The sequence below is a fragment of the Hirundo rustica genome, chromosome Z, assembly GCF_015227805.2.
Source record: "Hirundo rustica isolate bHirRus1 chromosome Z, bHirRus1.pri.v3, whole genome shotgun sequence".
Lineage (NCBI taxonomy): Eukaryota > Metazoa > Chordata > Aves > Passeriformes > Hirundinidae > Hirundo > Hirundo rustica.
Window position 1 is genome coordinate 6362471 of NC_053488.1, and position 14255 is coordinate 6376725.

Consider the following 14255-nt stretch of genomic DNA (forward strand, 5'->3'; position numbering starts at 1 on the left):
CATTTGCACATCTGCCTGTTTTGATGCAACACTTGGCTAATAACTACAAACACTGGAAAACACTGGATGATTTGAAGTGCAAGAGTCTCAGGCTCCCATCAGAAAACAACAACTGACACTAAGTCAAGAAAACCAGACCTCTTGCTCTACCAGTTTCACTGTGAATCACTTACAGAAACTTTTGGCTACAAAGGGGATTAATGTTGCTTTTCCAGTGAAATTAAGACTGCGTGACAAGAAGGAAATACTTTACTCATTTTTAAGCTTCTATGAATTCTACAGACAAATGTTTTTAGAGGCTATATAAACCACAGACGACTAAGTGCTCTTTGGAAATAATATTTTGTGGCAGAAAACGTACTTCTGAAACTAGTTTCTAATACTGAATATGCACTTGTTGAATCTCATAGTTGATACAACTGTATTCACTAACGCTTCACACAACTTTTTTTTCAGAAAAAGGGGTAATCTAGTCATCAGGAGAGTAAGAATAGCCTGACAAATAAGGGTAGAAACTTCCCACTTATCTAGCATAAATTTGTTCCAATTCTATCAATGTTCTTGAGCTCTCTGAACCACACTTCTAAAGAGAACATGCACAGCAAAACAAGTAAACCTTGATAAACTGGATACATAAAATACCCAAACATGACACCTTTTAAAACAACCTTCTTATTACACAGACTCTCAGAGCACCACCTGTTCTTTCTTTTCCATATAAAATCTTGATAGGAGTCAATGCTCTCTAAAACTGATCACATAAAACAGGAAAATAAGCATGTTCTGTCTAGGTACTGCCATCCACATGATTCTCTGCCATCTTGCAGATGTTACCACACAAGTTTTCGCTTAATTTTACATAAAAATCTACTGTGGCACTAGAACACTATCCTTTTTTATAAAAATGGTGTTTGTAAACATGGTCATCACTTTTATTAAACTGATCTAAATTTTATGACAAGTTCATTTATTGTGCTACTTCTAGGATGAACCTATCACTTTTTAAAAAAAGTTTCCAAGCTATAATTTATAAAAGCATTATAATTTGTACTGCTTTATCTTCCTAATAAAATGCTGATTGGTTTTGTGATGTGAGAAGCACTTCAAAATACGTATATCATTTGGAAATCAAACATAGTTCTTCATTCATTCTAAAATATGAAATTTATGCTAAGGCTTTCAAAGCACAAACACATATTTTTGTACATCTCATTTTAATCACATGCAGAACATGAGTTTAAATTTTAGACTATTCTCAGACTATTCAGTAAATAAATTCTAGCAGAACTGCTGATTTTTAAACACTGTGCACTCCAGGCTGCAAGCAAGACTGTCCAAGCTGTGGCTACAGTTAAAGAAGCAGTCTACCTAGCCTGTGCTGTATCAAAAATCAAACTGGCTAAAGGAAAAAGGGGAAAAAAAAGCAAACAGCATAGATTGCTATGGAAAAATAGTGACAATGCTGTTTACTGCAGGTAGCTTACATATGTGCCAACCTTTTTTGTATGTTTTGTACCAAGTTCTGAAACAAAAGGCAAAATTCATAAAATGTATGTGCAGAAAAATGTATAGAAGCTATATTTTTGTTAGAATTGTAACAGATCCTTACTTTTGTCATAGCCAAGGCAGGCTGCTGCGTATTAAAATGCCACACTGTGTATATTTGAAGAATGATGTTTCTGGTGAAGCATGGTAACTCATTCTTTCCTGTTATCTATGGCAACATTCTTCAGTGAATTTTTATTCTGAGAAGTTGAACCTCTGTTTTTTATACTGTATACTGCTTGCTTTTACCATTTCTTTATTTAGAACTAGTGCTCTTGGTGGTTGTAGCTTAACTATTCTGATAACTGAACACTCACTGCGACTTGCATTAGAGAAAAGAATTTCCCAAGATTTAAGCTTTGTTAATTTAATTTGTTAAATATAGCAACATTGTAAGACAACATCCATGTAGAACATTTAATTCATAATTTTTGTCACACTTCTGTCACACAGAACAAAATGTCAACAGTGGAAAGCATCAAAAAAATAAAGTTCAACTTGTGAACCAGAACTGAGGCCAAGGTATTAAGACAGAATCAGTATTATTTGTTGCAGGATCTTGTGTTTCTTCCCACAGTCAGTCTGTACAAAAAACCAAACAAACAACAAAAAAACCCCAAACAAACAAACAAAAAAACAAACAAACAAAAAACCAAAACAAACAAAAAAACAAAACAAAACAAAACACAAAAAACAAAACAACCCACACCGCAAAAAAAAAACCACACCGCCCCAAAAAAGCTATTTGTGTGGATACAGGTCCTCTTTAATAGCAAAATAAACCAGCACAGATTAATCATCATCTGCCAATTGTATCAGATCTCCTAGACTACTTCAGTGTACTAACAACCGCTTGTTTCATGCTGTTGTCAGTACACAGATGTAAAACAGCCACCTCAGAGTCATAAAAGTGTTAAGAGTAGGTCTGATATTTACTTCCATAGTGTGAACATATGGAATTCAACGTTACTGTAAGGCGGAAAAAAATTTAGGACGTCAGTCAGATGTAAAAAGTCTCATCTGGTCACCATAATTCTGCTCACTGCATCTCCCAACAGCAGGTGACAAACTCTCATTTAACAAAGGAGTGGGATATATGCCTATGTTCTCTGTTAGACTCTAAGTTCATCTGTAAAACAAAGAACTCAGTGCTGTTAAGTCAACCATCTTTAAAAGAAGAGACTCTAGAAAGATCTACTGCCAATGGAGCATATATGAGAACAACGGCACTTTTGATAAATATTTATACATGCATATAGGACTATTTAAAGCTGCACAGTGAGTTGTGTGATTAGAACTCTTCAGTTAAGTAAGTCTGTTTCTCTACTAGGTATTCATTTAAAAGTAGTCACATAAAAAGGAAATAGTTGTTCTCATGATATAAGAAGAGATAAAAACATATGATCTTCCTTCTCTCTACGTATAGCTGAAGACAGCAGGACACTCTCCAAAAAACCTAAGTCTTATAAGCTTTCACTGTAAAGATGTCATAACAATGTGTACACACAAGCATTATATACAACCAAATAGTTATTGAGGAATTAAAACAAGGAAAAAAGATCCAAAGAAAGGTTTTATCTCCCCAGCTCCTCCTGGGCAAGCCAAAAATGCAACATCTGCTGATGAAGGGAAGCTGAAGCAATGCAGACTTTACATGCTTCCTCTTGCAAGTTTAATACCATACACCCAAAGGCATGTTATCCTCAGCTGCAATCCAAATGCCTTTCCTACAAGGGTCAACAGAATAGTCAACCTTAGCAAAGAACATGTAGGCCAAGCTTTAACACTGATTTAACCTCCCAGAATTGAAAGGAGAGGGTAATTTAACAATTCCTCCATCTGTTTTGTGGGTTTTAAATATGTTATTTTGAGCTCTATACTCAAGTAAGATTAGCCATACAACTTGACTAGGCAGGGAAAAATTACAACTCAAAATCTTACTGCCCCTCTGCCCTGCTTTCCAGAGAAGACTATGGTTTCACAATAAGACTCAAAAGGCAAAGCTGGGCTTCTGAGTGGTAGGAGAAAGGCAAGTGCCCACTGCTGCTGGGGCATACAAGTCTAAAACGCTCTTTGGTTTCTTCTAGGAAGCTAGGAACTTTCTCCTTTTGCTCCTACTCTTGCAAGAATCTGCTTAGCCCTTTGTTCTAATCGCACTTACTGCAGCCACTGTATCTGAAGTCTGGAATTACAGCCATGTAGTTTCCTGTCCTGAAAACAATCCTCATTGATTCAGAGGGAAGAGACGGCACTGAAAAGTTGCACAAGACTTATTCCTACACCATTTAAGTGCTGTATCTTCTGAGTAGACCTGAGGATAGCAGCACTCTCTTCTACCTAGTTTTATGACCACTAAGTTCCCAAACTTTCCCTTTTCCCTAGCTCTTCTCTGTTCAAATGGGAATGTACCACTCATTAACTTGTCCTCCCTCACACTTTCTTTGTATTAGTTTTGGGTTTAATTTTGCTTCATTTTCTGGTTTGTTGTTGTTGTTGGGAGGGTAGTGGGATTATTTGCTTGTTTGTCTGGTTGATTAGTTTTTTGCTTTTGTGTTTTTGTTGCTGTTGTTTGAGCTTTATGTTTTAGTTTTTATTTCTTTCCCTACTCCTGTTTAGCTACTGCTATCTCAAAACTCTTAGCACCTGTGTACTTAGATACTTATTTTTTAACTCTGGAATACTATCTCCCTTACAAACTTGGTGCAGATGTCTCTGAAGTCAGACTTCAGCTGAGAATTTAGTATTCATATGGCAAAACACAGTTTCACTACTATTGAACAGATCAACTCCTACTGCTTAAGAAAGTATTTTACATTCTGAAAATTCATGGTAAGGCAAATGCTTTTTATTAGATAGAAATTAATTTGATGAATGCATTATGGAAAGGCCAAGCTAAACTAATTACACTGCATGCTAGACTTAGTAACTGTGCTGTATAAACTCCAGTAATGTAGGCTAATCCAAGTATAACTGCAACTACTACTAGTAAACAGTTTCTATGTACCTCAGTTTGCCAAAAATTAGAACCTGATAAACTGGCACTACCTACCTTTTTTTTTCTTTTTCTTACCATTGGTGCAGAATATTAACTTCAAATGCAAAATTCCTATTTGAGAATGCTTTCTTTCACAGTTTTCTGTATACACACAAATCTGAGCCATCAGTGAGGAAAGTTCAGCTTCTAGAAATAAATTAAATAAAGCAGGAAGCTGCAGATTTCTTCCCATGCCTTCTTCCTTCTTCCTGTATGTAGCACTGTGGATGCCCTCAACTGCTTTAATTATGATTCATTGAAAATATTTCACAATTCTCAATTTTGACACTCACCCATGATAATTTTAAACATTCAGAATAATATTAGAAGCTATAATGAGTCATCATTACCTTCAGTCTTTCAAGAGAACACCATTTCTGCTGACAGAGCATACCAAAATGCAAAATCCTCTTCTGAGAAGAGCAGCAACTAAGAGAAGTTCCGATATAATGCATGACATTAAGTGTAAACCTTACTAGTAGTCAGATTCCCAGTAGCTCAGACGTACCTTTACACTTGTGTTTAACACATATAGAGTTTACATATATGCAGCTTATATTCAAACAATTTAAAGTTTGAGCTGCAAATCACCATTTTGTGCCAATTTTTTAAATAGTGTTAAACTGCGGAGGCTAGATTCTCGTTCACCATCCTTCCACAAAATAATGAGGTGGTCAGCAGAGCATGTAGCCAATCCCAGTTCACCAAAGTACAGGAACATCTGCAATGAAACAACTATTATTACCATGATGCTTGCAGGAGATGGTCAATTTGCTTAATTATTTAGTATATAGCTGGACTAAACAAATACATGTGTCTGAAATGGCTCTACTTATAGACAGGAATACAAAATTACATACTGGCTGTATGTTGGAAATGCCATAAAATTGCTACACAAAAACAACTCTTTAACATTGTTATACAAAAAAAACCAAAACTGTTTAGGCACTTCATTCTGAAAGATCTCCATCTAAAAAAAACCAGTAAAGCCTTACAGATAGGGAAGCTAAAGGACAGAATCCTGAGGAAACTTGTTTCAAGTCAGCAGTAGAAGAGGGAATGATCTGCATGAACTCTGATATGGTTTCTCGGGAACAGAAGCCACAGTGTTCTGTTCACTGGGTACACCATCCCCCCTCCCCGCTACAACACAGTAGGGTACTAGGAGCAGGCCTGGAAAGATGAAAGAACAAACTACTGTGACAGGCATCAGCACAAGCCTAGTCATGCAGAGGAAGTCAAACAAGCAAGAAACACAGCAGTGGAGGGAAGTACAGCATCAGTGGAAGGATTTTGCAAGACCAATGGAGCTGACAAATCATGAGTTTACCCCTGACTTCTGAGATCTTCACAAGACTGCTTAAAATTAACCACTAGCTGCAGCTCAACACGACAGCCAATGGAACTAGTGATGTCACTATGGCATGGTCACAATGCCCTGATTCTTCAGTTTGTTAAAGTCATACATCTGGGATACTCAGGCCAAAGCCTACCTGCCTTGGGAATGGTCACTTAAAAGCTACAGGGTTACAGCAGACACAGTCTGCCAAGCCCTCACCTTGGCCATCACATTTCATCACTACTCAACATTTTCTTCCTCAACAGCTCCTATCTGCCCAGAGTTTAAAAAAACCCAAAATTTTCCATATGTAGAATATCGCATGAAACCACATCCACCATCATGTCCATTACTCATTGCTCTGCATCTCAGCCAAGACCCAACATATGCCTCTCATCTTCTTTGTGGCTCTTGCTGAATTACACACTGTGTCCTCTTTCTTAGATAGTAACCTTCCAAGTGGGTAAGAAGACCCCTTCCATCAGTTTTTGAAAAGAAAGATGGCAGAAAAAGAGTGTTGCAGAAATCCCTTTAGCAGAAAGGTTCACCTTAGCTATTAAAGAAGAGTTTTCAGGTTTTAGCAGCAGCCGTTCTGAAATCCAGACTGTCTCATCAATGCTTGTGAGCAAAGCTACTCCAGAAACATGCCATCCCCTTCTAGCTGCCCTTCCCCCTGCTCCTGTCAAGAATGTATGTAGAAGCCCACTGTAACAAAGCATTTTGTTACTCCAGTTGGTTGTCACAGAAAAGTGTGGAGAGAAAATGCCATTTCAAACAAACACACACTGTTTTAAGCACACAGAAGCATGGAATAATACTGGGGATACTGCTTAAGTTAAAAGACCTCCTTAATGCTCACAGCACAGAGGACTAGGAAATTACTTAATGTGTTTTGGATTGGGGTTTTTTTTGTAGGAGCCCTTGTTTAGATTGCAAACTTCAGATGAAATCTGGGCCATATGCACAGTTCCTAGCTGTATTGTCTGCAGTCTGTAAATGGAGCCAAATACTCTGTCAGATTGTCTCTAGCATATGTGGGCAAACACAGTCCTCAGGCATCAGTGAGCGAGTTGCCATTAAGTCAGTATGTATCACTGTTTTCACACTGCACTAAAGATACCACACAAGCAATGTGCTGGTAGTCTCCAGAGCCAGTCAGTCAGAAGTTACAGCTCAAGAAACGCTGTCGAATTTGTGTTACTTATTAACATTCACTTTTTCTCATTCTTACTAAAGCTGACCTACCTGCACAGCTGATGAATGACCAATCAAATCACCAACCAGCTCCAAGAAATACACAGGTGTATTGTCATGCATCTTCTTAGCAGCTTGGTTTGCCTGCTTGTTTGCCCTTCCAAATCCCCACATGTTGAAAAACCCTGAGAGAGAAAAAAAAAAAATCTTATTTTGGCAAAAATCATAAATACAATTTATTTCTCCTAGCTAAAGAAAGAACTACAAAAGCCACATAAAACCTAAAAGCAGGACAAAACGTATGGCAAAAAGACAGAAGCATTGTACTGTGCAGCCTTTTAGAATATGGATTATTCATGTTGAGGAAAGAAAGAAACATAGCTACTTATCCCACTTCACGTGATTTAGAAAACACGCTGAATTACACACCTGGATGAGACAATACAAAGACTTCCTAAAAGAAAGTAATGAACAGCAAAGGTAGATGCAGGACAAGTGTGTTTATCTTTGCTCTGCCCTCCTCAATTGTTACTTTGCAAAGAGCACAAAAATGAGGCGCCAGTCCCTCCCCTGTATGTTCTGCACTACAGCATCTAAGTGCTGGCTCATTGCCTCCTTCCTTCAGGTTTAAAACTACCAGCCTATGTGGGGTGTAAAAATAGCACTCTGCATGTTCCGTTTAGATTGCACAAAAGTACACAGCTGCAGCCCCCAGAACTGTGTAATAGTACTGACACAAGTAAGAAGTTGGGTTCTGTTGACAATTCCCAATTCTGTTGACTTAATTCCCAATCCTGTTGACTTAATTTCCAATCCTTCCCTCAGCCATATCAGCACATAAAACAAGAATTGTGCTAAAACATGGTGCTGGTGCAAATGAGGTAACTGATGAGATGAACAACTTCTCAGGGAATCCCTAGAATAAAAACAGTGCACATCAACAGCATTATCTCCCTAAGGTTTTTTCCAAACATCTTGATTCTTAGAAGTTATAAATTTCTAATATGAAACCAAATACCACTTGTCACTGTGTAGATCAGCCTGTCACCAGCAATGCGGAAGACAGAACATTCCTGAAAAAGTGTTTCTAAATCAACTCAGGCAGCAAAAATATTTCTTCAAAAGTTACCAACAAGAGATGAACAGCCAGGTAGACAAGAGACAGCAAGAAAATTATTTACACCTTGAATAAAAAAATTCCTACAGAAGAGCAACAGTCTGTTGCTGTTCCCAGTCCTTGGTACTAATTAAATCATTCAGAGCACCTGCTGAAGACCACAACTACCAGAGTGCAGAGAAGCTTGGTCAAAGAGTAGCATGTACTAGAAAGGAACTGCCATTACCCAAGCACAAGCAGGAAATACACAGGAGAAGGAAGGAGGGTCAGTCCACTTGAAATTAATATAGAGAGGCTGTCAGAGTACGTAAAAATGAGACAAGGCCAAGACGCACTTGGAATTAAAACTGGCCAAGGATGTCAAAGACAACAAGAAAGGCTTCTTCAAATACATCAAGAACAAAAGGAAAACTAAGGATAATGCAAATAGAGGGAGGGACCCTGGCAGACCAGAATGCAGAGAAGTCAGGTACTGTAGTTCACTTCAGTCTTCAGTGACAAGACCAGACCTCAGTATTCTCTGTCCCAGGAGTCCAGAGTAAAGGGATGCTGGAAGGCTTTCCCTTGACGCAGGAGCATTAGGTTAGAAGCCATCGAGGCAAACCTGACATTCACAAGTCCATGGGCCCTGAGTGGATACATCCACAAGTGCTCAGAGAGATGACGGACAGAGCTGCAAGGCCGCTCATGATCATCTTTGAAAGGTCATGGAGATCAGGAGAGGTGCTGAGGACTGGAAGAAAGCAATGCCACCCTGGTCTTCAAAACGGGCAAGAAGAAGAACCCAGCAAACTGCCAGCCAGTCAGTCTCACCTCAATCCCTGGGAAAGTGACAGAGCACCTCCTTCTGGAGACCACCTCTATCCACACGGATGATAAGGACAAGATAATGATCAGGAAGAGGCAGCATGGGTTCAATAAAGGTAAGTCATGTTTGATCCAACCTAATTAACTTCTACAATGAAAAAACTACTTGAATGGATGAGGTGAAAGTAGTGGATATTGTTTACTTGACTTCAGCAGGGATTTCAACACTGTCTCTCAGAACATCCTCATAAACAAACTCAGAGGTGTGGGCTGGATGAGTGGACAGTGAGGTGGATCAAGAACTGGCTGAACAACAGATCCCAGAAGGTCAAAATCAGTGGCACAGTTGGAGGCCTGTCACTGGTGGTGTCCCCCAAGATTCAGTACTGGGGCCAGAACAGTTTAACTTGTTCGTCCTTGATTTGTAAAAGGTGGAATGTGCCTCCTCAGCAAATTCACTGAGGACACAAAGCTGGGAGGAATGGCCAACACCTCAGAGGGCTGTGCAGCCCTTCAGAAGGACCTCAGCAGGTGGGAGAGATGGGCAGAGAAGACCCACCTGAAACCCAGCAAGGGCAAGCGCAGGGTCCTGCACCTGGAAGGAACCTTGGGCTGACCTGATGGGGGCAGCTCAGAGGAGAAGGACCTGGGGGTCCTGGGGGACAATGAGCTGTCCATGAGCCAGCAGTGTGGCCAAGCAGGCCAGTGGTATCCTGGAGGATATTAGGAAAAGCATTGACAGCACGTCACAGAAAGTGATCCTGTTCCTGTACTCAGCCCTAGTGAGCTCCTACTCCCCAGGAGCGCTGTGTCCAGTTCTGGGCTCCTCAGGACAAACAAGCAGGTCAAGCAGAAGGCTGCAAGAATGATGAGAGGGATGAGCATTTTGCTAGCTTGAGGAAACTGAGTCTGATCAGCCTTGAGAGGGACCTCATCAATGTCTATTAGTATCTGAAGGGAGGGTACCAAGACAATGGACCAGGCTCTTCTCAGAGGCGCTGAGTGGTAGAACAAGAGGCAATGGGAAGACACTGATGCACAAGAAGTTCCACCTGAATAAGAGGAAAAACTTTATTGTGTGGGTGACTGAGCACAGCAACAGGTTGCCCAGAGGTTGTGGAGTCTCCCTCACTAGGAATATTCTAGAAAAATCTGAATACAATCTTGTGCCATGCGCTCCAGGACCACCCTGTTTGAGCAGGGATGGTAGACCACATGACCCACTGTAGTACATTCCAACCTAATCCATTCTGTGATTCTGTGAATGTCTGTACTTGAGGAAAATGCTTTCTGTAACACTGTCAACTAGCTCTGAGGAGTGCAGTGCCCAGAGGCAGTATGTGAATTTGGATTCAGCTTCAAACTAAGTCCCAGTATCATTCCAAGTTCAAAGAGAAGATGTGGAAAACACTTTTTTTTTTGTGCCAGATGCTTATCTGCAAGCTTTTCATCAAAAGGTCCTGCACCTACTTATTCTGTTATGGTACAGAATTCAGTACTGTTTGGTACAAGGAGAAAAGGATCAAGGTTTGTCAGGTCATTTTATTTTAACTGGCTCATACAACCATAAATTCTAAGTAAGCTTTATGGCATAGAATTGCTTCAGCTGGACCTTCTACCATCCCATATCAGATCTTGGAGGACTTGTACACCCACACTCTCTTCAGTTTCCCTCCCGCACCTGAATTCAGTTGGTTAAACGCAAGACATTATCTTTCTTTACAAAGCCTGAAAGCTTCTCTATTCCTGTATGGTGAATACTGGGTTTTTAAATGCTCCTTCCAGTCCCCACTACTAACAAACCTGTAGGAACTGGTTCAGCTGGCAGCTGCTGCTTTTCTCTGAGTTCCCAAATGCGCACACTGCCATCTTCTGAACAGGAGATCAGCTGCCTGTAAAAACAGTCGGTAAGCAACACTAGCATGGATACTTACCCGTGCAAATTACCTTGTGACACTTCTGTTAAAGAGACAGTAAGTGCCTCAGGTTCCACACAAGTTAACTACAACGCTCAAATGTAGCAGGGGGTGCAGATGTTCCACAGAAAACAAAATTCATTAGTAGCAAAACAAACTATAATAGACTTGTAGAATAACTGGGAAAAGACCAAACCTTTTTAAAGCCATACCACTATGTAAACCAAAGCATAACTAGTCCAGACACTGCAAACACAGTTCCACTGATTCGTTTCTGTAAGTTTACTCTCATTAAGCAATACTCTATTTTCTCTTACCGGAAAATACTGAAAGGGAAGGTACTCTGTTTCATGACACATTTAGAACAGCTAAGAACAATGCACCTACAAGACCAAGGCCTCAGTTTTTATCTTCTGAGACTTGCCCCACTGAACAAGAACATAATGGGATCTAACACTACTATTAGCATATACATGTATGCAGCAACTTGTCCAAGTTGGCTGTCAAACAAGTTCCAGCTAAAAATCCTGCACTAACAAAAACTGCAAGTTATTAATTTTTGTTAAAATGTTTCAAGTGTTACAAAATATTTAGTGAAAATATATTCTGAATATGCTATATGCCTTTGCTTTCCATAAGAGCCATTAAGCTATATCTTAAGCTATATTTTACTAAGCTTCTAGAAATGCCATTAAGCTATATTTTTGCAATACAGACAAAAGTGCTTCATCAAATCTGATTTTGAAAAGAGCTGAGATATCTTCAGCCTGTGTACCACTCATACTGGAATATATGTTTTCCCACTGAATTACAGTGACAAGTTTTCCAAAATCAGATCAACAAGCTCTACCTAATAAAAGCAGCTCAAACTGAAGATCAAGACCCTGACCTAGAAATCCAATGTAGCTTAGCAGTCTGTCTCTAGTCACCCTTCCAAAGTTTTGCTTTTCTTTATTGCATTAACAAAATGTACTGTTTTGTACCTGTTTGGAAGCTTCTCAATGTGCAGCACAGAGGAATCATGAGCAGTTCTCTGGCAGGCAATCACACGCTTCATTTGAAGATTATATACGTATATGCCTTTCCCAACAGCAGCAAACACACACTGGAAAGAAAATTCAATAGAACAACTTACAGATACAGAAGGATCACCTTGCATATAATGGATTTCCAGCAATACTATGACCTAGCTTATTTTTGTCCTCATGTTACTGCTTTATCCCAAACACATGAAATTAGTGAGTTATAAAAAGAGATGGATTTTTTTGAGTAAATGTAGGATATAATCCCATACTCTAGCAGTAATTTAATGCCTGTATTTTAATCCTGTACCACACAGTCTAAGCAGAAACTAAGGATATCAACAAATCAACACACTTCTGTAACTAAATGCTTATGTTCTTACCTAAGTTTACTTAGAAGTAAAATAATGTCCTGTGTTTTGAAAAACTCTTATTTTATCAAGAAAGACTGAGAATACAGGAAACTGTTCAGCATTTTTGACTTGTTTTGAAATGCAACTGAAGATAGAGATGGATAAAGAGGCCTTGCTCAAGCATTTGGGCTCAACTGAAAACAGAAGAGAAATTCTCTTATAGTAAAGTATTAAACAATGCTGCATTTTGCATTCAACATTCTTCTTCAGGAGAGTGCAGGCATTCCATCTCATAACCATCATGACCCTAAAACACCAAAACAGCTGGACCTGGACCTTGGACCTGGAACGCTTCATGACTTGTGATGAACTCAAAGAGGACAAGTGTACAATCCCGTGTATATATACATGATTAATATTCAGCACCAGAGGACTGCAAAATGTTTCCATTCAGTACATAGCTGCAGTTTTGAACATAACTTGTTTAGATGACAGTGTGCTAGTACATTTCCCTGAACAGCCCACTTCCATTTACACAATCCAAACATGAACATCTCATACACAATTCACACTTCATGCCTGTCAACATTTTGTACAACTTGTAACCTAGGGTCTTAGACTAAAATTTCCTATATATATATTCAAAAATGTTCTGACATAGCTCAAAATACTTTGTCCAGGTTTTTATTGTTTCTTTTTCCTTATGTGTATCTGTTGTGAGAGCACTAGACAGATTTCTGATAGCACCACTACCAAGACAAAAACCCAAACCACTGAGCCCACTATCCTAGTTTTACATAAAGTTAAAATTCAACGGCCTTTCACATAACTCTTACACCTTGAGCCATACAGTCTTACAGCTCTGCAAAAGACGCACTTCATGGAGCACTCTTCTTTTTTCACAAGCCCTGGCAAAATCCTGGTCATCTCAAAATCCAAGAAAATAAAACACATGAAGAATGAATGGTACACCTCTATTAACAGGCAAGCTAAACACACACATATCAGGACAGTGGATTCACTCCTCAGTACTCTCTCCTAGTTTTGAAATCTTTACCATCCTGTTCATTTCCAAATCATGTTTTGCCCACAAGCTGAGTGTCAAACTAGATAAGTGTATCTTCTCCAACTACCTAACTACCAAGTCTAGAAAACAGAGAAAACATACATTTTACACTATTCTTTTTTAACATGAAGAACAGTGTTCTGCTCTGAGGCAGCAGATAGAAAAATAATACATTATACAAATACATTTCTGCACCACCTTTTAAGTACGAGCTTTACAATACAGACAGCACTACCTTAAAAGCACCTTCTATTTTGGTATGTAACACTAGAACCACCTTTTCTTCCCCGTCACTCAAAACTATCACAATTTAAAAAAAAAAAAAAAAAAGAAAGAAAAAAAAATCACCAAAAAAAAAAAACCACCACCACCAAACCCGCAGTGATTTATTTAGTTCAGTTCCATGAATGGAAGAAAGTCTTCAGCATCCCCAAATTCTAAACTGAATGTTTTGACAACTTCTGGCCTTCCCCAAATTCTTTTCTACTCCCTTAAAACACATCATATGTAGCTTTCAAGCATGGAATTTAAGTATTTTGAAGCCAAATTACAGAACTTATCCTACTTCTGGCTCATTGTAGAATAAGCACTGACAATAAGACCACTGGAAATCCCATCTTTAAAGATTTAGCCCCCCCACATTCCACAGTATTTCTCTTTCCAGGGTTTTAGGAAAGTTCTATTCAGAAAGAGGGAAATATGTCAGGCGACTATACCATCCTTACCCTATATTGAGGCTTTTCACAGCTTTTATTTTGTTACAGCTTATATATCTAAATCCATTTCCATGAATCTCTTCCTTAATAATTCCCAAGAACTAATCTACATGGCCCAAATGAAATCCTACTGCACCCCAAGATCT

The 14255-nt window shown here is 39.1% G+C and overlaps 2 protein-coding genes across 5 annotated transcripts in view; one reads left to right on the forward strand and one right to left on the reverse strand.

Moving 5' to 3' along the window:
* PDE8B (phosphodiesterase 8B) overlaps positions 1-2056 on the forward strand; it is an 80619-nt gene extending 78563 nt beyond the window's left edge. For all 4 annotated transcript variants that reach the window (XM_040089199.2, XM_040089200.2, XM_040089196.1 and 1 more), the window contains exon 22: positions 1-2056. In XM_040089199.2, the coding sequence (XP_039945133.1) occupies positions 1-116 (116 nt within the window). In that variant the 3' untranslated portion in view covers positions 117-2056.
* WDR41 (WD repeat domain 41) overlaps positions 1897-14255 on the reverse strand; it is a 27729-nt gene continuing 15370 nt past the window's right edge. Inside the window, exons 10-13 of the mRNA XM_040089201.2 lie at positions 11936-12057; positions 10840-10928; positions 7164-7297; positions 1897-5300 (exon numbers count right to left, since the gene is read on the reverse strand). Of these exons, the coding sequence (XP_039945135.1) occupies positions 5148-5300; positions 7164-7297; positions 10840-10928; positions 11936-12057 (498 nt within the window). The 3' untranslated portion in view covers positions 1897-5147. The remainder of the gene's footprint in view (positions 5301-7163; positions 7298-10839; positions 10929-11935; positions 12058-14255) is intronic.